Below are 21,671 nucleotides of genomic sequence, written 5' to 3'. Positions count from 1 at the left end.
TACAATGAGCTGGGGAAAATAAGAAAAGACAGAGATCACTATGGGCTGAAATAGTGACAAGATTATAATACTAATGAATTAATTATATGGTTTTTTTTTTTTTACTTTTTTAAAAAAGACTTTTATTTAAGTATAGTTGATTTACAATGTCGTATTAGTTTCAGGTGTACAGCAAAGTTATTCAGTTACACACATATATATATATTTTTTTCAGATTCTTTTCCCTTATAGGTTATTACAAAATATCGAGTATAGTTCCCTGTGCTATACAGAAGGTCCTTGTTGGTTATCTATTTTATATATAGTGCTGTGTATATGTTAATCCCAGACTCTTAATTTATTCCTCCTTCCCCCTTTCCCCTTTGGTAACCATAAGCTTGGTTTTCTATGTCCGTGGATCTATTTCTGTTTTGTATATAAGTTCATTTGTATCATGTTTTTTAGATTCCACATATAAACGATATCATATGATATTTGTTTTTCTCTGTCTGGCTTACTTCACTTGGTATGATAACCTCTAGGTCTATCCATGTTGCTGCAAATGGCAATATTTCATTCTTCTTTATGGCTGAGTAGTATGCCACTGTATATATATCCCACATCTTCTTTATCCATTCATGTGTCAGTGGACATTCAGGTTGCTTCTACGTCTTAGCTATTGTAAATAGTGTGCAATGAACGTTGGGGTGCATGTATCTTTTCGAATTCTAGTTTTCTCCAGATACATGCCCAGGAGTGGGATTGCAGGATCATGTGGCAGCTCTGTATGTTAATATAGAACAGAGCCTTCCACACAGTAAGTTCTCAAAAATATTAGTATTATGATTAATGCTGATACTACTGAGCATAGCTAACAGTTATCGTACTTGTGCTGTTCATGAGACCCTGTAGTAAATGCTTTCCAGGCACTATTGCATCTAATCCTTACCTTATAAGACTTAGAGGAAATAACTTAATCAAAGTCAAACAGTTAGTAAGTTGTGAAGGGAGACGAGAAACTAAGTGCATTTAATTCCAAAATCCATGGCTGGTCGTGGGCTCTAGACCAGAAAGATTTAGGTTTTAATCCCAGCAACTCTGTTTACCAGCTGTGTGGCCTTGGGAAAGTCACTTAATCTCTCTGAGCGCCTAGTTTCCACATCTGAAAGGAAGAAGCAATATCTCTCTCCTTTGATGGTTATGAATAGTAAATGAGATAATTTGCTTGAATGTTACGTTATAAACTGCAAACTTCTACATGATCATTAGAAGTTTTGGGGGGTGGGACTTGCGTTGAATTGGGATTGCTAGAGTGAAAAGGCACAGCCATGTGCTACAGCTATATTTTTGCATTTTCCATCGTCTCACAGAACAGTGATATTTCTTTAAGTTTTCTGCCCTGAAAACTTCTAGGGGCCAGAGCAGACTATAAACTAAACATGAAAAGCCCATAAAAAGAAAGCTAGGCAGTGAGTCACAGAAATGGAAGGCCAGTTTGTCACAAAGTAGCTCACTTTGCCCTCTGGGAGCTTTGATTCAGGTATTTCTTTGTCCTGTACAAAGAGATGACATGTGGAAGGAGAGAAGACATATTCTCCATCAAACAGAGTTGCATAACGTCTCTCTCCCTCCCCCGACAGCCCCTGCTTAAGTGACTCTTTGGGGTGGTTTCTGTTCCTGCTGGTGTCCCAGGCAGGAAAGGCCTGGAGATGCCCTCTCAGCCTTGCTGGGGCCTTTGGCTTTTCTTACTTGCCCATCCTTAACTCATCACCCCAGACACACTGCTGAATGTGTTCTTGGCCATCGCTGTGGACAATCTGGCCAATGCCCAGGAGCTGACCAAGGTAAGCATTGTTCTCCGGGGACCCGATGGTTCTCTAGTGCCGTTGGGTGCCTGCTGGCCTTTGGGGCTGCGTCCAAAAGTCTGCGTTGCCTGGCTCAAGCCTGCCATGAAGGCCCCTTCTGGGAGCTTGTGGACAGCTGGAGAGCCACACATCCATGAAAGGAGCCTGCTTCACCCTCGCTGAGTTTGCTGAGCCTTGGAGCAGACTGGATCTCTCATGGGATGTAGAAGATAATCACTTAGTCACTGCAAACTCCCAAAGATATCCTTTGCAGAATTACGCCCTGGAAAAGAAAGAAAACACCAAAGTCCTGGATTTAAGTCCCACCTCTGCTCCTGTGACCTGTGGCTGTGTGACCTCAATCATGTGCCTTCATACTTCTGGGTTTGGGGGTGAGAGGGGCCAGGAGCATCTCTGTTCCTAGACTGTGTCTCCTGGGGTACTCCAGTGGCCATGGTCATCTTGAGGGAAGTTTCAATGAAGCTAGTTGATACATTGCTCAAAGAACTGTTCCTTTCTTTCCTCTGAGTCATTTCTTCAGGGGTGGAGGCAATACTGATTGCAGTGGGATGGTCTGGGGAGATGAGTGAAAACTTCTCCCCACGTAATACAAATTTGGTTTGGGGCAGAGCCCATAGCAACCTGGTGATGTTTCCGTGACTGCTCTTCCCTACGTCCTTGAGGGTCTTCTTCTCTGCAGGCAGGGAAAAATACCAGCTCTAGTATCTGAAAAGCTGGCTGTGAGTCATGCATCGACCACTTACTGGCTCTTTTAGCTTGTGCTTGACCCCTGGTCTCCATTAGCCTTGCTTCCTTTATCTGTAAAAAAGGAATGATATATCTGCCTTGCATACCTCACAGGAGTACTGCAAGGATCAAGTAAAATGATGTGTGTGAAAACCAGAGCAGGCTGTGAAGATGTATGTATTCTTAGGAGCTCTAGTCATTTTACCTGAACCGGCTTTCCTTGGCGTCATCACATAGAGGGACATTTATGAGCAGCAATGTGGGTGAGGGGATAAGGTCCCTGCCTGAGCCCCAGGGTGGGGTCGCTTAGCTGTGCAGGGAAGAGGGCGTGATGGGAAGTGTGGTGTTTACTTCAGGGGGCTGTGCCTGGAAGGTCCCCCTCCATCACTTCCAGACACTGCAGAGCATCTGGGAAGTGTCGGCTCTGGCCTCTGACCTCCACAACCCCGGCCAGCTCCCCTGAGGACTGGCACTGGGGTAGAACTGCACGGCTGTCCTGAGAAGGTGGGGCAGGGTGGAGGCCAGAATTGCTGACTAGAAGGCTGCTGTCTCAAGGGGGCTGGCTGCTGGTCACCCGAGGTCTGTGAGCCAACCTGACCTCATTCTGCCTTGTTTCACCTCTTGCCCTTCTTGTCTCGCTTCGCCTGGTCTCCAGAACGCCTTCTGGGGAGAGCCATGGGAGCTGCTGTCCTTCACGAGGATCCCAGACAAAGCCCTCTCTGCTTTGTGTCTAGGATGAACAGGAAGAAGAGGAGGCCTTCAACCAGAAACACGCGCTGCAGAAGGCCAAGGAGGTCAGCCCGATGTCTGCACCCAACATGCCTTCCATCGAGTGAGTCGCTGTCCCCACTTCACAGACCCCTGGGCTCCTGTGCTGACAGCCAGTTGCTCAATTCCAAAGCTGTGAACTCTCACAGGGCGCCTGCTCCATGCCAGGAAACGTCCTGTGGATACAGCAGTGAGCAAGACAGGCTCTCTTTTCTTCACAGAGCTTTTATCTCAGTGAGCAAGATAGCTGATAAATACACAGAAATAATTGTAGATAGTGAGAATAGCTATCAAATACATCTAACAGGGTACTAAGGCAGAGGAACAGGAATTGGGTGGAGTACCTGCGGGCGATCTGGGAGGGGTTCTCTGAAGAGATGATAGTTAAGCAGAGACCTGAATGTGTAGAAGATGGTCGTGTGACATTACGAAGGTGGAACATCCCCAGCAAGACCCAGTGTGGCTGGTATGAAGGGAGCAAGGGGGAAGAGAAGGAGACATGGCCCGGGAGGTTCTGAAGGCCCAGGTGAAGGACTTTAGCTTTTATTCTAGTTACAACCATAGGAGGGTCTAGAGGGGAAGGGTGGATAGGTTAGGATTTACACTTTTAAAAGGTCCCTGTGCTCTGTGGAGATGGACTGTAGGGGCCCAGACTGGAGCCAGGAAGACAGAGGTTGGCTCTTAGAATAAAGTAGGTGAGAGCTGGTGGTGGTTTAGACAGACCATGGTAGCAATGGAGAAGATGAGAAGTCATCCCATTCAGTCTGTATTTTGGAGGGAGAACCAATAGGATGAGCTGATGGAATAAATGTGATGGAGGTGGGGATGAAAAAAAAAAGAGAAGAAACAAACGTTTCTCCCAGGTTTTTAGGTTTGAACCTAAGCAACTGGGTAGATGATGGCGGTATTTACTGCTAGCCTGGAGAACAGTGGAAATCCAAGGTTCATTTTGGCCACGTTAAATTTGAGATGCTTGTAAGACATGCAAGTGAAGATGTTGAACGGGCTGTTGGCCTGTGAGTCTGGAGTTTAGAAGTCGGGGTTAGAAACAAGGATTTGGGGGAGCATTTGCATTTGGACGGCATTTTAGCTGTCAGCCCGGGCGGGCTGACTCAGGGAGAGGTGGGCTGGAGAAGCGAGGAGCTGAGAACAGAGGCCAGAGCACTCCGTGCCTCGAGGAAAACCCGCGAGGAGACTGATGGGGAGCAGCCCGGAGGTGGGAGAGAGAACGAGGGAGCGTGGTGTCCTGGAGACGTGGAGAAGAACACGCTTCCAGACGGAGGGAGTGGACGGCGGAGCTCAGGACCGTTGAAAGATCACGTAAGATGAGAACAGAAAAGGGAGCGTTGGGTTTGGCAAAATGAACGCTGTTAGCGACCTTCCCGAGAGCCGTTTCAGTGGCCCAGTGGGAACAGAATCCAGTTGGAGCGGATTAGGGAGAGAATGGGAGGTGATAAATTAGAGTGGCGAGTGTAGACTGTCTTTGAGGATCCAGCCTGGCCCTGTGGCTGCTGGTGGAACCGGCAGGCCATGGGCCCTGCGGGGCGACTGACCACTGTATGGTGCTGGGGGAGGGCCTTGGAGAAGGGCCTTGAGAAGTGACCACAGAACCACGGAATTCCTGTTGTGGCTTCTTGGCCGTCCTGAGAACTTAGTGAGGGGTCCTGGGGTATCACTGGGGAGGGTCTGAGAGCCCTGGCAGCTGGACCTCGATCCTGGCCCCAGACCCTGTCGTCTATCTCTAGAAGCTGATCAGGGAGGAGCCCTTCTCTGCCCAGAGCTCGTGTGAAGGCCTATGAATGTCGTCGGCCTCGCCTTGTAGGAACATTCCAGAGTTATGTGTGGGGACCTCCCTCCCCTGCATGAGAAAAAAACTCCCCTCCCCCCCACCCCCGGCAAATTTTTTAAAGATTGATGAAGAAAGGTGAAACAACTCCTTGCTCCCTAGAGCAGTCTCTGGGCCTTGAGCAGTTTCTACTCCACTTTCCCTGCACTCATGAGTCTGGGCTAAAAATACATATACACAGGTATCCAAACATGCTGGTGGGTAGGGCTGGCTGTCACTTAGCATTGGGTGGTTCTATTTACTGAGATGAGGAAGCCTGGAGGAGGAGTGGGTTAGAGATACGCGGGGGAAGGATGCTTGGCCCAGAGTAGAAAATCGCTATTTATGGAATGAAAGAATGAATGAGATGCTGGTAGGCACATGGCAGTAGGCATTGAGCTGTGTGCGTATCCGGCCACAGTGAGGTGGGAGAGGTGCTGTGACCATCCAAGATGAGCAGAGATCCAGGCTTTGGGTGCAGTGCTTGTGCTGCGAGGTGGGTGCTACAGGTGGAACGTTGTCAGGGTGTGTGTGCGCTGCCTGGGCTTACAGCCCAGACTCCTGACTTCCGGACTACGGTATAACTAAGTGCGAATGTGGTGTCCATAGAGAAACATGGAAAGAACATTGTTACAAATTAAAAGGCCCAAGTGCTAGTCGTAGCTCGGTCCCTCACACGCTGAGGGAACCTCCTGGCATCTCAGAATCCCTGTTTCCCCATCTTCGAAATGAAGAATACCAACCACCCTTCCTGATCCACAGGGTCCTTGCAGGGTGTATGTGAGGTCATATATGCATGAGTTGGAAAGATGCTTCTCTGTGATTTTAGGTATGAAGACATATTAATGGTTGTGTTGGGATATGAATCTGGATCTTTGTATGTGCGACTGGAGAAGTGAAGTTTGAAGTGTGTATCTGATTTGTGTGGAAATTAGAGGTTGGTTCTCTCTTTTGCCTGGCGCGTGTGTGTGTGTATGCGCGTGCGTGTGTGCGCATATGTGGGTATGCACACATGTGAGCGTGTAAGAGAGAGAGAATTCTTCCATGTAATTACACTCTTACACATGTGCTCCTGGAGGGCTGGCATTTGAATATCTGAGAATTTGCAAATAGCCAGTGGAAGGTGCTTTTCCTGGTGGGAGTGCATGCTGCCCGTCTAGAGCGTGTGCTTCTCTTTCTCTCTGCTGCCCGTGCTTCCTGGCATGGCCACTCTACGTGCATTGCAGCTGTCAATGCTGAGGGGTGCATTCATTTGCGGAGCTCACAGGTGTCTCCACAGTGATACCCACATCCATTCCAGGGGTGCTTATGTGCATTGCGCCTCTTCAGGCTCGGACCAGCTGCCTCTGCTCCCTTTGCCCACCGTGGACCACGCTTCTCTGCAGATGTGGACACGGTGTTTGAACAGTGCTAGTTGGCCTGCGTGTTCTCCACTGGTGGGTGTCAGTTTCATCGGGGAAGGAGCAGCATTTGCCAACCTCCCAGGTCCAGGCAGGGCCCATTGGGCCAGACTGGGTTTGTCAGCCCAGGAACTGGGGCAAGCTCATTCCACAGGTGTCCCAGACGTGCAATCCTCCACCTGAGCACTGACAGCTTCATTTTTCCTGTTTGCCTTTGTGGGTGATGCCTCTACCCTACCATTCTGACCTTCCTTGTGTTTGAAAGGACACAACATGTGTGTATCTGTAGAAGAGATTTTTCCCTGTGCAAGGCCAGGAAGGTTAATACTGTGCTTTACCCAGCTGAATAGACTGAACATTGAAGGCCTCTGGTCAGGGCCACTGCATTGCACACATGCAGGGGACACTGCTTACATCCTGAAGTATGTGGACAGCAGCCCACGGAGTGGTGGCCCCGCCTTTGGCCGTGGGCTACTTGGTGGCCTCGATGGTGTGCATGGCAGTGCATTTGTTCCCTGCATGTTGTGTGAGATTGGAGTGATGAGCTGGGGAGTCACACCCTTGTGAATATCCTAGAAATGATCAGGGGGAAATACAAGTCTTTGTCCAAGTTTACAGGGTTTCCAAAATAGGTCTCTGAAGGATAGTTAGGTGAAAGCGTGAGTGCCAGTGGGGCTTGATGACTGAGTATCCAAAGCTGTTACCTCCGGGAAGCAATAGACCCTTTGTGTGCCCGCATGTTTGCTTCAATACTAGATCCGTGTGTTTGCACACAGCAAGGAACCAAGGTCACTCCCTTGGAGAGCTGAAGGTTGGGAGTGTACAGAGGGCAGCAGACACGTAGGGGATTCTGCACCTCTCCCTGGAGATCGGCTGGTGGCCGTGGGGCTTGCGGGTCCTAGAGGTCAGGATAAACTGAACCTGTCCATTTTTCTTCCCCAGAAGAGACAGAAGGAGAAGACACCACATGTCGATGTGGGAGCCACGCAGCAGCCACCTGTATGTGTGTACCGGTTTGCGTGTTTGTGAGTGGTTACGTGTGGGTGCGGGGACACCGTGTCTTTGTCCTTGCCGTGGGCAGAGTGGCATCGGGCGTGCACGTGTCAGTGTGTGCCATGGTGTGTGCGTGGGCGTTCCGTGCACATGGTTTGTGGATCTGCCCCTCCGCACCTCTCACCATGTGCCTATCTCAGTGTGCGTCTCAGGTATGTGACCCCGTGTGCAGTTTGCTCTTCCGTGTGGCCTGTGAGTGGGCACGTGTCGGTGTGGGTCGTTAGTGCCGGTGGGGTGCCTTTCACGCAGGCACTTGTGGACAGCACGTGTGGGCCCCAGTGAGGATGCGTGTGGGCACATGTGAGCATCCCCTGCACGGGCTCTAGGCGTGCGCCCGCAGGTGTGTGTGAGTGTGGGCATAGGCGTCCACCCCACCCCCCTCCTGTGGGAGCCCACTCTCTGTGTCACGTTTGTGTGTTCCCGCTGCCATGTGAGTGCTCAGCGAGGCCCCTGAGCTGGACTGTTCAGCGGTTGTTTTGAGTATGAGTTGCTGGTGGTCCCTGGACATAGAGTCCCGTGGATTTCATTAGTGGTTGTGGAAGAGACCCCACTGCATCACTGCAAGAGTGATGCCAAGACCTTTTATAACATGGGTCTGCTCGCCACTGTCATCCGTCACCCTTGGATAGTACCTGCCCATTGTATTTCTCAGCCCTGGCTCTCCCAGGCTGTCCTCAGAAAGGGAAAGGAGAGGGAGAGGAGGAGGAAGAAAGGCCTCTCACCTTGAACTAAGGGCCATTGGTGGGCACAGAGCAGGTACAGGCTGCTGCCCTGAAAGCAGAGGGGAGCTGGGGGAGCGGACATCTGGTAAGCCTTCGTACTACTGTCCTGGGGACCGGGACTCAAGCCTGGGCTGACCCCACCCCTCTCAGCTCCTGCGGAGCAGTGATTAGAGCGGGAAGCCCCACGGACCGGGGGACAGTGGTCCCACCACCCCCTCGGCCCCTCGCGTCTTTCTGTGCACCCTGTCTGCAGGTCCTGGGCTCTCCCGTTCGCTCCCTGCACTGTGTGTCCCCCCATCCCACGGCCACCGAGGGCTGGCCTCTGCCCCGTGGCCGCCCTCCCTGGCCCTTAGCCGTCAGCTCTGACCAAGCCCTCGCCCTCTCCCCTTTGCCAGGAGGGAGCGAAGGCGCCGACACCACATGTCGGTGTGGGAGCAGCGCACCAGCCAGCTGAGAAGGCACATGCAGATGCCCAGCCAGGAGGCCCTCAACAAGGAGGAGGCCCCACCCATGAACCCCCTCAACCCCCTCAACCCCCTGAGCTCCCTCCACCCACTCAATGCCCACCCCAGCCTCTACCGGAGACCCAGGCCCATCGAGGGGCCGGCCCTGGGCCTGGGTCTGGAGAAGTGTGAGGAGGAGCGCATCAGCTGCGGGGGGTCCCTCCAGGGGGACGGAGGGGACCTGTCGAGTGCCCTGGACAACCAGAGGAGCCCCGTGTCCCTGGGCAAACGGGAGCCGCCCTGGCTGGCCAGGCCCTGTCATGGGAACTGTGACCCGACCCAGCAGGAGGCCGGGGGCGGGGAGACCGTGGTGGCCTTCGAGGACCGGGCCAGGCACAGGCAGAGCCAGCGGCGCAGCCGGCACCGCCGCGTCAGGACGGAGGGCAAGGAGTCCTCCTCCGCTTCCAGGAGCAGGTCTGCCAGCCAGGAGCGGAGTCTGGATGAAGCTGTGCCCAGTGAGGGGGAGAGGGACCTCGAGCCCAGGGACAGCCACGGGGGCAAGGAGCCCACAATCCAGGAGGAAGAGCGATCCCAGGACTTAAGGAGGTAAATGAGACGCAGGAGCATGCCCGAGGCACGTAGCGTGGCTGGAGTTAGGGGTTCTTCAGCGTGAGCCCTTCCAAGCCTCGGTTTCCCCTGTAGTAAAATGGAGGTGATGCTAATGCACCTTTTACGAGGCGTGTGTAAATATGACAGCGATGGCGTCCACCCCTTGAACACCAGGGCGTCTCCTGTTGGGAGTGGGTAGTGGATGAATGGATAGGAGTAAAGGCAGCGGATACTGCCCGTGGACCTTAGCTCCTCTGCCTGGCTGGGTGGGGTGGGAGGCACCGGATGCCACGTGCTCTCCAGCAGGGCCGCTTTGGCTCCCCGCACTTCTGCTTCTCGTCAGGCGTATCAGACGTTTCGGAACAGCTTCTCGATCTGAGCACCACCTGTGTCCCCCTCTCTCTTCACAGGACCAATAGTCTGATGGTGCACAGACGCTCCGGGCTGGCAGGAGCCCTCGACGAGGCCAACACACCCCTCGCCCTGCCCCAACCAGAGCTGCAAGCGGAGAAGGATGCAGCGCTGACGGAACAGGAGCCGGAGGGCAGCAGTGAGCAAGCCCTGCTGGGGGGCGTGCAGCTGGACATGGGCCGGGTCATCAGCCAGAGTGAGCCCGACCTCTCCTGCACCACGGCCAACACGGACAGGGCTGCCCCCGAGAGCACCAGCGTCACCGTCGCCATCCCTGACGTGGACCCCTTGGTGGACTCGACCGTGGTGCACAGTGAGAACACAGTTCCTGTCCCCTTCACCCCCACTGCTCATCGTGCCCGGGGCTGGGGGAGTCTTGGCTCTGGAATCATCCCTGGAGAGCTGCGTGGAAAACCCCACCAGAGGGATGAACTCACTCTTCAACATGTAAAAAAAAAAACAGCAGCAGGTTTTTTTCCCAGTTTGCAAGAAAAATAAGTTAGAATTTTCTCAATCTTAAGTTTTGCCCATAAAATGTCCTTAGGCCTTTGGCCCCTGTGAGCATCCTAGAGTCTTCAGAGAGATCACACGTGATTTCTTACCCATTTTTATATTCAGCTATTTGATTTATTGTATGAATATCTGATGGCATTCTCTGGGACCCCCCAGGTGCTCTGCCACTTGACAGTTTGGGGACCGTTGCTGGAACAGAAGATGGCAGGTGGGCTGGGGCCGGCACTGGCTGTGCGCAGTGTGTAGCCTCCTAAACCCTGTGTCTCTCGAGGCCTCAGTTTATCATCTGTGAAGTGAGGGCATCGAACCGGATGACCTCTGAGATCTTTCCCTGTGCTAACATTTTATGAATCTCTTACTCTTATCTACTCTTCTTCTCCTAGGAGCTCTTAGTCACACTTTCTCTTATAGTTCCTAAAGGCAATGGATGTTCACCTGTGAGACCTTAAAGGGAAACAACCCAAAAGCACTTAACCCACACCCATCCCTGCCCTGACACCCCACCCATCTCTGCATTAATCCCACCATCCACCTTATCATCACTGAATCGTGACCACAGGATTCCACTCTTGCTTTCTTTCCTCTCTTTCTTTCCCCATATTTTTCTCTTTTCACAGAACAGTCCTCTCTCCCTGTTTTTCTCTCTCCCACTTCTGTCTCTGTTTCTTCACCTTCTCAAAGTGAAGAAAATGTCTCAAAGTGTTCTTCAGAGTGCCAGTACTACTTTAAAAAGTGAAATCTCGCATATCCGGTGCCCCTGGGGGTTGACTTGGGTGGGCATGTCTCAGGATCTCAGACTCACAACCTTTTTTTCTGTCTTATTTAATTTTATGTTCTAATAATGAAGCTTTGGGGGCCCTCCTTTATGAGACACAACATTAAGAAAGTTTGACCCCCCTCTGTTCTCTTTCTGGGGCTAGTCCCTGTCCTTGGTCGTAGGTAAGAGCGTGTCATCAGAGGGTTTTTGGACACTTTGGATGACTTACCTTTTGGAAGGACCTGGAAGGGGTCAGGACCTCAGAGGTTTGCTACTTACACAAGGTACCAGGGCAGAAGCATTCAGTGAATGGGAACGTGGGAGAGGTTCCTTTGCCCCACTCTGATAGCCTCATCCTCTCTGCCACTCACCCCACTCTGGGACTTGCGTAAGGAAACAGAGGGTAGTGGTCCAGCAGCCCCACTCTGTCTCTGCTTCTTCATCCTCTCAATCCTGGGATAAAGTCATGGACCCATCTTCGCGTGAATATTGCATTCTTGTTTCTACATTAATCATGACGGGAAAAAGCACAGCCAGAAAGGCTGCCACAAACAGAGTAATATCTTCTTAAAGTCTTCCACTGCAGTGTGATGTCTTTGAAAGGAGATAGAATTTTGAATTGGGAACCCATACCAGCTGTATGACCTTAGGATAGGTCCTTGAATTCCCTGAACTTCAGTTTTCCCATCTGTAGAGGGGAATAATAATATATGCCGTCCAGGGTGTAGTGATGTGAAAAATGCCATAAGTGAATATATACAAAGAGTTCAGATTGTAGATATAAATAAACTTTGTAAACTTTACAACAGAAACAACCATTCTGTTTTACCCAGGGAAACATGATTATCATTTATATGGCAAAAAAAGGGCTATACCACCTGAAATCAGGGCAGGGGTAAGGCTGGGAAGAGAGCAGGGCTTAACTCAGTATAATCTAGCAAACACCCCGATGTTTTCAGGCACCTTGCCAGGCACATCCCTAGCTGCCTCTCCCGTCCCCTCCATCCCATCCCCAGTGGAAAATGAAGGGCACCGTTCTGCACGTAGCAAGGTTTCTGAAGATTTCAACACGTTCCTCTTGCAGTCAGCAGCAAGACTGATGGAGAAGCCAGTCCCTTGAAAGAGGCAGAGGTCAAAGAGGATGAGGAGGAAGTGGAGAAGAAGCAGCAGAAGAAGGAGAAGCGTGAGACGGGCAAAGCCATGGTGCCTCACAGCTCAATGTTCATCTTCAGCACCACCAACCCGTAAGACACCCTCCATTGCCACCTCCCTTTGGTGCCGGAGTAAACAGCCCAGGTTTGAGCCGGGGCGGGGTGATGAGAAGGAGGGATGGGGGTCCAGTCTTCCTCCTGAGCCTTCCTGGTGGAATGTGGCCAGACATCTGAAGACTCCAGGGTGCTCACTAGTTGAGGCCAGTCATGGAATTAATGAACAGCCTCGGAACTCTGTGCCCATAGTCTAAAGAGTAATTTAAGACAGTACAGAATGAGAAATGTCACGAGGGAAGGACCCTTCACCTACTCTTTGGTTAGCAGGTTGGGGGGGGTGGGGCGTGGTGAGAAGGAAGGAAATCTACTTGGGATGTGTCACCAAATATTCCAGAGGTGGACAGAGCTGAGAACAGGGAGGCTTGGATAACTAGATCTTCCGTTGGCTGCCCTCCGTGTGAATTTTGAAGTGGGTGTGTCCCTCAGAGCAGAGGCAGGGCATGAGATGGGGTTGGCGAGGAAGAATCTGGAAGGTTAGCTTTAGGAAAGATGGAATTTTGAAAGAGAGGCTGCCTTCCACCCTGGAAATGAGCAAGATGTACACATAGACCAGCTTCTGAGTCTAGGAAGGTGAGAAGGCTTTCAGTGACCGTGTGGGCAGTATTCAGGCACAGCCCTGGGAAGGAAGGAACCGGGGCTAAGAGATGTCAGGCCAGCCGAGGCCAGGATGCTGTCTATAGAATAGTCACTTTAATCAGGATACCTGAGGCTCAGGGAAGCCTGTTGCTGCTTCCATCGGGAATCTTAGGATCAAGGTCTGCTTTTACGTTTATTGGTTCTTAGGAGTTCCTTGCTGCGCCCCAGTTTCTGTACAGTTGGGGAGTAGACATTGAGACCCAGTGGAAGGTACCTTGTAGCCACGCGCGCGTGTGTCATCTGGTGCTGGCCGCGGCTCCCCCCAGCTCAGATGTGCTTGCAGATAACGTATCTTGGCTTGCGTACTGCAGCCTCTAACCAATCTGATTACCTTCCCCCCACCAGCACTTTAAATCAAGAGAAATTAAATGGCTCTCCCCCTGGCTTCCTCTGGCCAGGGCCTGGCTGTCTGGAAGAGGCTGATGTGCGTGGGGGTGGGGAGGAAAGATGGGGATGGGAGGGAAGGGGGGCCGGCTCAGCGGGCTCATCCGCCGCCCACAGGATCCGCAGGGCCTGCCACTACATCGTGAACCTGCGCTACTTTGAGATGTGCATCCTCCTGGTGATCGCAGCCAGCAGCATCGCCCTGGCGGCCGAGGACCCCGTCCTGACCAACTCAGAGCGCAACAAAGTAGGTGCGCGGGGGCTGACTGCCAGCCCCCGTAGTACCCTGGTACCGCCTCATCGCAGCCCCTCCCATCCTAACATTAGAGATGAGCTAAGGAAGGTTCCTGGAGAATGAGAGAGGCTTGAGAGATTGCCTGGTCCCAGTCCTCAAGGCAAAGCGTGAACCGCTTCCAGGCCTGTCCCCACCCGCAGCCCTAACCCTAACCCTAACCCTAACCCTAACCCTAACCACACTGCTTACCTTTACGTTCAGCAGTGGGCCTTATACCCAGAGCCAGCCATGGCCTTGAAAGGGGGTCTGCAGTCACCCATGGGTTGGATGTCGGGTCTGACCTAGGGGCATGGGTGATGTGGGTGACATCAGGGCGCTGCAGCTCCTCCCAGGGAGCTGAGGCACCTCCTGGAGGGCCAGGGTGGATGTCAGGAGGGGTCAAGGGGATGGGGAGGATTGGAACGGACAAGGGTCCCAGGGAGGGAGAGACCTGGGGGGCAGTTCGGACCCAAGACATTAAGTTCTGACCACAGGGGAGGGAAGGGCCAAGGACTGGCCAGCGGTAATGGGGCCCCAGCAGTATCCACGGCTCCTCTCTTCCCTGCGTCTGATTAGCAGTTACAACTCCGAGCTTCTGTTCCAAGGTAGAAGTGAGCGGGGCTTGGGGTGGGCGTGCAGGAGAGCCTGTGTTGAGGGGTGTGTGTAGCCTGGTGGTCTCTACCTTATGTGTCTTACAGGTGCTGAGGTATTTTGACTATGTTTTCACTGGCGTCTTCACCTTTGAGATGGTTATAAAGGTAAGAGCCTCTAGAGCAAACCTGGGCTCTGGGGCTTGGATGGGCCACCTGTCTGCCTCTCTAGTCTGGTGCCCTTCCCCAGGACTGTCACCTCCTGATCAATGTCAGAGTCTCAGCGGCGCCTCTGCCGACCCCTCCTCCAGCCTCAGATCCCAGTGAGGTCTGTCGTGGCAGGACGTGACTGTGGGGATCCGTTTAGACTGGTGCAGACCTGTGGGCATGGCCTGGGGAAAAGGCGGGCCCCCTCTCAGGCAGGCAGGAGAGGTGCTCCAGGCGTGGGGACTGTTCTCACCTCCCCAACATGCTTCCTGGTTTGAGCCGGGGTACCTGCCAAGGCAGGGGGTTAGGTAGAGATGTCTTCCTGGCCTCATTTAGTCCCAACCGTTACTCACTGCCCTCCACTCTCTTCCCTGCCACTAGAACACCCCCACGTTACCATCTTATTCCCAGTCTCACCCATCTGAGATTTTTCTCGTCTGTGCGTATGTGGCGATGCCCGGGGCTCTGGGCCACTAACGTAAGGAGGGATGGGGCGGCTTTCGAGGAGCCAGGGAGTCTAAGTGAACCCTGGTGGCTATGAGAAGGGCCTTGGGCCTCACAGTTAGGTGGACAGAGCCTGCGGGACCTGTCCTCCTGCTTCTTGGGTCCCCGTGTGGGTTGCTTTTTAGAGGCAGTGGCAGTGGGGACATTGCCATGGGGAGCCCAGAGCTCAGGGCACGTATGACCGGCACCTCCCGGGCTCATTGGTGGCTGTTCACATCCTCCTCCTGCAGATGATAGACCAGGGCTTGATCCTGCAGGACGGGTCCTACTTCCGAGACCTGTGGAACATCCTCGACTTTGTGGTAGTGGTTGGTGCATTGGTGGCCTTTGCTCTGGCGTAAGTAACTCTTTTTTTCTCGTTCAATTCCCTTCCCTCCTTCCTTTCTGAGACGGCTGATTTGAGGGCTTCTCCAGGGCCAGTTCACTCAGTGGTGCCCATGAACGCTGCCCTGGGAGTCTGCTTCCCAGTTACCCCTCGACAGGGCCCCTGAGGGCCTTACAGCCTCAGCTCCCACGCCCTGAGTCGTGGGACTGGTGAAGGAGGAGCAGAGCGAGTCTCTAGGGAGAAGCCAAAGGCCTTGGCATTCCTCCCTTCGAGATGAGTGAGCCTGGGCAGGCACTCACCTGTGTGCCCCCATGGGCTCAGCACGGGACCCAGGGACAGCCGAGGTACCCTTTCATTTTTTGATTCTGTCAAACAAAGGATCAGCTTGAAAGAAAAATGCAGCGGGTAGAGCTGAGTTGGGGAATCACAGAGTCCTGGGTGTGGGGAGATTCTCTGCTTATAAGCAGAAGTACCCCAGAGCTATCCCAAGGACATAAGAAGCGTGTTAATATGATGTGCTCCAGAAGGAAAGACTTTCCCAACTTTCCTTGGTAACACACTTAGGAAAACAGTCTTAAACCATTCAGGTGACTAACCATGTTCATTACGTTAGGGGGATTTTTTTTCTTCTGAACACTGATCCAGGGAAGGGCTTTCCTAGCCCTCCAGGGTGTAGCTGGGAAGTAGACATATTGTCAGAGCGTTTTCCCTGAGCTAGTGGGTAGAGGGCCCCAGAAGATGAATGACAGCCTTCTGGGCTCTGTCCGTACCCTGTTCCACTGGCGGAGCAGCTTCACCCTTTGCCGGATGGCACAATAGAATGCCCTCCAGCCTTCTGAGTACCAGAGAAAGCCAGGTGTTCTAGGCAAGACGAGCTACACTGTGTGATGGGGCACAAGGAGAGCACTTGGGAGCTTCTGTCACGGATGACAGCTACAAAAGGGAAGGAGCAAAACACCTCCGTAGGCTTGACCTTCCCAGACCCAAGTGGTCAGATAGGGATCACCTGTCCCACCTTCTCCCCAGACACTGTCAGCTTCCGTCCCTATCCATCTGGCAGAGAAAGAAATGGGGTAAGAGTTAAGAAGGAATGTTCCTCAGGTGGCCAGGAGTGGGAGGAGAGATGAAAGGTCCCCAGCGTGCTAAGAATTTGAGACCTCCCAGAACCTGGAAGTAGACTGTGTCCATTGCTGCCCCAGCTATGGGGGACCCTCCAAAGGAGAACCAGGCTGAATGTGACTTGTGACCCTGAGCTGGCAGTCAGGACAATTCCAGTGTCCTTTGTCCTTATGTGCACCAGTGTATTTACCCCATTAGAGTCACATGGAGTCACCTGTGCCCCTCACAAGGAAACCTCCTATCAGACGTTTCTGAACTGTTGTTCCCAAGGAGATTTCACAAAAGTATGACATTTTTTCCAAGCATCTGGTCCCTGTGTGGACTCTCATAGCAAGATAAAAATAAAGGCAACCCTGGCTCTAATAAGGGGGCTCCCAGCTCCTCTTCCTCCTCCTTCAAGGGGAGAAGCACCAAAGTCTGCCTTCCTCCTAAGGAGGTCCCCCTTTTCATGTTAGAGGTAAATCTTACCCCTGAGTTTTTAAAGTCAAGTTCCCTTTTCATTTTTCCAACTCATTTGTGTACATTGTTCACCATATTGTTCTCCTCCCTTACTTTGATCTCAGTAAAATACGTTGTCTCTCTTTGAAGAAATAAAGGACAAGGAGAGAGGAGCATATAGGAAAGGAGCCACGTCCTCTTGGGAAAGAACGGAGTTCATTGCGGTCACAGGGCAGAGTGGGAGGAAGGGGGTGGGCTGTGGAGTCAGGAAGGCCCAGCTCCTCCACTTACCAGTTTCATGGCCTAGAGCAACATAGCAAAGTATTAACCCTCTTAACCTCCGTTTCTCATCTCTGACACGGAGACAAAATACTGTGTGTCAAGGGCTTAGCCCAGAGCCTTACCGAGTGTGAGCGATCAGTAAACGTGAATTCCCTTCCTTATGCTTCCATTCTCCATCATGTCATGAAGTCCGAATATGGAGTAAAATGTGTGTTGAGACATAACGTACACAAAAAGTTGAACACAGGCTGGTTTCCAAGACTTGGTTGTTGTGCACACACACCTGGCCTGTGTTGGTGCCAGTGGGAAGGAGGTGTGTGTTAAGGGAAGCCTCTGCACGCCTGCCACATGTCCACAGTCCAGCTGTGTCTCCTCAGATCCAGAGCAGTGACGACGGGCTGGAGGGTTGTCATCTGTCTTGTTCTTTCTTTGTGCCCTTTGAAACGTGGCAGTGGTAGCTTTGGTGTTTGTGGCGGGGGAAGCCTTAACAGCCCCGGAGCTGAAGCCTCTCTGTTGGTCCTCAGACCAGGTACAGTGCAGGGTACCCCAGAGATCCCCTGGTTCTGGGGTCCACGTGTATTGTGATGGATTGAGCGTTATGATCCATTGCTTGCTTTTTTGTTTGTTTGGTTTTTGCGGTACGCGGGCCTCTCACTGTTGCGGCCCCTCCCGCTGCGGAGCACAGGCTCCGGACGCGCAGGCTCAGCGGCCATGGCTCACGGGCCCAGCCGCTCCGCGGCACGCGGGATCCTCCCGGACCGGGGCACGAACCCGCGTCCCCTGCGTCGGCAGGCGGCCTCTCAACCACTGCGCCACCTGGGAAGCCCCATTGCTTGCTTTTAGTGATTTCACTTCTTGAACTTTTTATTCATTTCTCTCCAAAATGTAAATGGTACTTGCTCATCCTTCTCCGTGCACACTCTCTCTTTTGTTAGCATCCTTCTAAGCTTGCCATGCCCATGTCCTCTCCCCTTTCTCCTGCTTATGGGACAGGCTCACACACCCCCTCCTCTGGCCTTCGTCACGTTTGCTGAGGTCCAGGTAATGCTTTCTCTTGCTCGTATGCTCATGCCTTCTAACTCTGTTCTCCCTCTTTCCTCATTAAGGGCACAGAGAATTCAGCTCTCCTGTCACTTTGGTAGGGTTAGCCAGGGTTTCCCCTGACAGCAAAGCAAGGGCCTGACCTGAAACGGGTTGACATCGGAATAAGGCCTACGTCCCCCTGCGGGGCTGTGGTCAGGGGCTCAGGCCAAGAGAACCACGTGTGAGTTTTTCTGTAGGCCTGTCAAGGACCTCCCTCCCTGTGGATAAAACTTTCATTGTCATATCCCATATTTTTGCCCCTAAGAATGTCCACCATTCACATAACCTTACTCCTGCTCTATCTCTCTCTCTCTCCTTGAAATTGAACCTTGTTTTACTGAGGCTTCTGCAAACGTTATTGCTCAATTTGAGCAGAACTGATGGCGATTGTCATGGTAATACCTTTCCGTAGCTCCTCAGAAATCAGAAGTGACTTGGTATCTCTTCCACCACTGGCGGCCAGAGCCTTCTGAGGACCCAGCCAACGTCCCAGGAGTAAGACCCCAACCAAGGGGAGAAAATGGCCTCTAGCTGAATTCTCAGAGAAAGCTGAGCCCTCCTGCTGCAGCGGTCTGCCCCTGCCATCATGTATATTTTCTAGGAGCATGTATGCTGTTTTGTATTGGCTGGAAGGGGATCTCTCCTCTTTATAGCTGCATATGTGAAGTGAAGGGATTCTTTATAATGTAAACTCGACAGATTCCATGTGGGCACTGTATTGACTTTTGAGGAGGAGGGGAAGGGGGTTTATTTTCTGAGCGTGGGCATAGCAAGGGATAAGAAAATAAATGGAAGGATACCTGTATTGCACCCTTCCTGTTCTGCCGAGTCCACTTTTACATTATAAAGCATTTATAAGGACACTCAGGTCTCCCTCCATAAGCCCAATACCTGTATAGAGGGGGCAAAGTTTTGACAGAGGTTGGCTACAGCTCTCCCTCATCCCACTGCCCTCACAACACCCTGCTTTCTGGGCCACGTGGGGACACGGAGTGTTTGCCAACTATAAATATCCTGACTCTGCCTTTTCCTCTCTGTGGTTTCAAGAAAAGTCTGGTGAGTGACTGGGCCTTTGAAACCTTTCTCTTTTATCTTTTTCTATTTGAAAAAGAGGGATTCTTCTGTTTGATAATTATTGTCCACTGAAAGGCCAGAAACCGCTTTTCTCACTTTTCTCACACCCTGTTGCCATCACTTCTGCTTCCCTGTCTGCTGGGTGGGAAAGCAGGGATGGTTCCAGCCTTGGCATTTCCGGGTATCTGCACATTGGACACACCCCCTCACTTTGGGGCACCCCCCAGAGTCGGCTGCCTTGTAGGGGGGTCATGTGTCCACTGTGCAGGTTGAGTACATAAACCTTATGGGATCCTGCCCATTGATGGCGATGCAGTCTGGCCCTCAGGCTTCCCGTCTTCCGTGTTTAGTGAGGGGCTTCTGGCAGGCAGGTGGGCGGGGCCAGGCCAGCACCTCAGTAGGGACCGCAGGGGAGGATGGGAAGGGTGTGATCCTGCACTCCAGCCCAGGCCCCTCCCTCCTCTTCATTCCTATTGCTCTACAACACGTTACTTGACCAGCTCAAGTCAAGCACCAGGTGAGCTGTCCTGGGTTGGATTCTAAATAGTAAATTCACAGCTTATGATGGCTTCTCAACACAAACAGTTGAAAAGAAAAATAACTAGCAATTCAGCTCCCACCTCCTCCCCAGCACGGCTGTGTACATCGGTCAGAGCCATGCAGGCTCTCAGGCAGCTGACGCCAAAGCTTCCCGTTACCGTTTTCCATCATAGCAGGGCACGAGGTAAGGTCAGGGCTCCCTGGCACGCAGGGGATCTGGATCACAGCCGCACTTGGCCTTTCATTATTCAGTCCTTAGCCAGAAAAGAAAAACATGAGTCAATCGCCTCTTGATGCCAGAAGGAACCGGAATTCCCACGTTAGCTTTTAGTACCTTCTTTTCATTGAAGTATGTCACTTTCCTGACACTTGACAGTCTGCCCTAGTCTCTAAGATGGATAAGGTCTTTTGAACGCATTCAGAACCAGCCACAGCAGCAGAGCTGGTTCTGAATTCATTCAACGAGATACACAAGCACAGACAATTTTAGACTTGGCAATGGTACTCTGGTTCTGGTTTTGCATTTGAGGCTTTGTGTTGGTGAAGGTGGGAGTGTGCATACGTGAGAAAGGAGTGACTGCTTAGAACTGAAATGCTGGTACGTGCTCACACTCAGCGGAGCTTGGTAATAATGGAACTGATACTTCACCTTACACCTGCCTGACCCTTTCTCCTGTCCTTTGCCGTCTGCCTGTGTCTGAGGCAGTGCCCTCAAACCTCAAGTTTTGCCTCGGGGCTTCTTTCTTGACAGCCCCCATTCTTTTAAAAGTGAGAGGGGTGTCTCCCACAGGAAGCTCTGACTACTCATTAATCTTGTAGGGGGAAAAAGGGTTGACAAAGTCCTGCTCCGTTCAAAGAAGACCCATTTACCACTGCGCCAGACAGTTCATCCGTTCCACTGCTCTGTGGAAGAGAATGAAGGATTAAAATTAAATTTAGCCGTCAGGTAGCCCGTTAACTGTGGATTTAGGATGCCAGCTGAGCTGGAATTAGAAATTTCCAGCTGTGAGCAGATAGAAGGATGTCATTGCTTGAGACTCCAGCCTTAAGAGTCACCTCAAGAGTGACTTTATCTGACTTTGGACCCCAGCAGGGACACTGAAGATGATTAATGTCCATGGACTCTTGGGATTCCCACTGCTGCATTTTACACCCTAGCTGCCTTGCAAACAGGGTTTGGGAGAGAAAAAGGAAGGTCGTAGTGGCAGCCACACAGAGGAAGTGTCTGAAAGAAAGACAGAAGTTCCCAGTCTACCTGTTCTTGTCTTTAAGGCCCAGCATGCATTTTTTTTTAACATGTTTATTGGAGTATAATTGCTTTACAATGGTGTGTTAGTTTCTGCTTTATAACAAAGTGATTCAGTTAGACATATACATATGTTCCCACATCTCTTCCCTCTTGCGTCTGTCTCCCTCCCACCCTCCCTATCCCACTCCTCTAGGTGGTCACAAAGCACTGAGCTGATCTCCCTGTGCTATGCCGCTGCTTCCCACTAGCTATCTACCTTACGTTTGGTAGTGTATATATGTCCATGCCTCTCTCTCGCTTTGTCACAGCTTACCCTTCCCCCTCCCCATATCCTCAAGTCCATTCTCTAGTAGGTCTGTGTCTTTATTCCTGTCCTGCCCCTACATTCTTCAGAACCATTTTTTTTTTTTTAGATTCCATATATATGTGTCAGCATATGGTGTTTATTTTTCTCTTTCTGACTTGCTTCACTCTGTATGACAGTCTCTAGGTCCATCCACCTCATTACAAATAACTCAATTTCGTTTCTTTTTATGGCTGAGTAATATTGCATTCTATATATGTGCCACATCATCTTTATGCATTCATCTGTCGATGGACACTTAGATTGCTTCCATGTCCTGACTA

The 21,671-nt window shown here is 51.7% G+C and overlaps 1 protein-coding gene across 3 annotated transcripts in view; it reads left to right on the top strand.

The window, feature by feature from the left end:
* The window catches only part of CACNA1E (calcium voltage-gated channel subunit alpha1 E), a gene marked incomplete at both ends in the record, with an annotated part of 298,648 nt that overhangs the window by 225,726 nt on the left and 51,251 nt on the right, over positions 1–21,671 (top strand). For 2 of the 3 annotated variants that reach the window (XM_082833819.1, XM_082833820.1), the window contains 9 exons: positions 1,756–1,823; positions 3,305–3,402; positions 7,506–7,562; positions 8,734–9,387; positions 9,801–10,114; positions 12,156–12,315; positions 13,477–13,606; positions 14,332–14,391; positions 15,165–15,271. In XM_082833819.1, coding sequence (XP_082689945.1) covers positions 1,756–1,823; positions 3,305–3,402; positions 7,506–7,562; positions 8,734–9,387; positions 9,801–10,114; positions 12,156–12,315; positions 13,477–13,606; positions 14,332–14,391; positions 15,165–15,271 — 1,648 coding nt within the window. The remainder of the gene's footprint in view (positions 1–1,755; positions 1,824–3,304; positions 3,403–7,505; positions 7,563–8,733; positions 9,388–9,800; positions 10,115–12,155; positions 12,316–13,476; positions 13,607–14,331; positions 14,392–15,164; positions 15,272–21,671) is intronic. The other variant, XM_082833821.1, reaches the window with a different exon arrangement.

Source organism: Leucopleurus acutus (genome assembly GCF_964270905.1).
Source record: "Leucopleurus acutus genome assembly, chromosome: 2".
In the NCBI taxonomy this organism is placed as follows: domain Eukaryota; kingdom Metazoa; phylum Chordata; class Mammalia; order Artiodactyla; family Delphinidae; genus Leucopleurus; species Leucopleurus acutus.
Note: the sequence above shows the minus strand (reverse complement) of the source record. Positions and strands in the feature narration are given on the sequence as shown.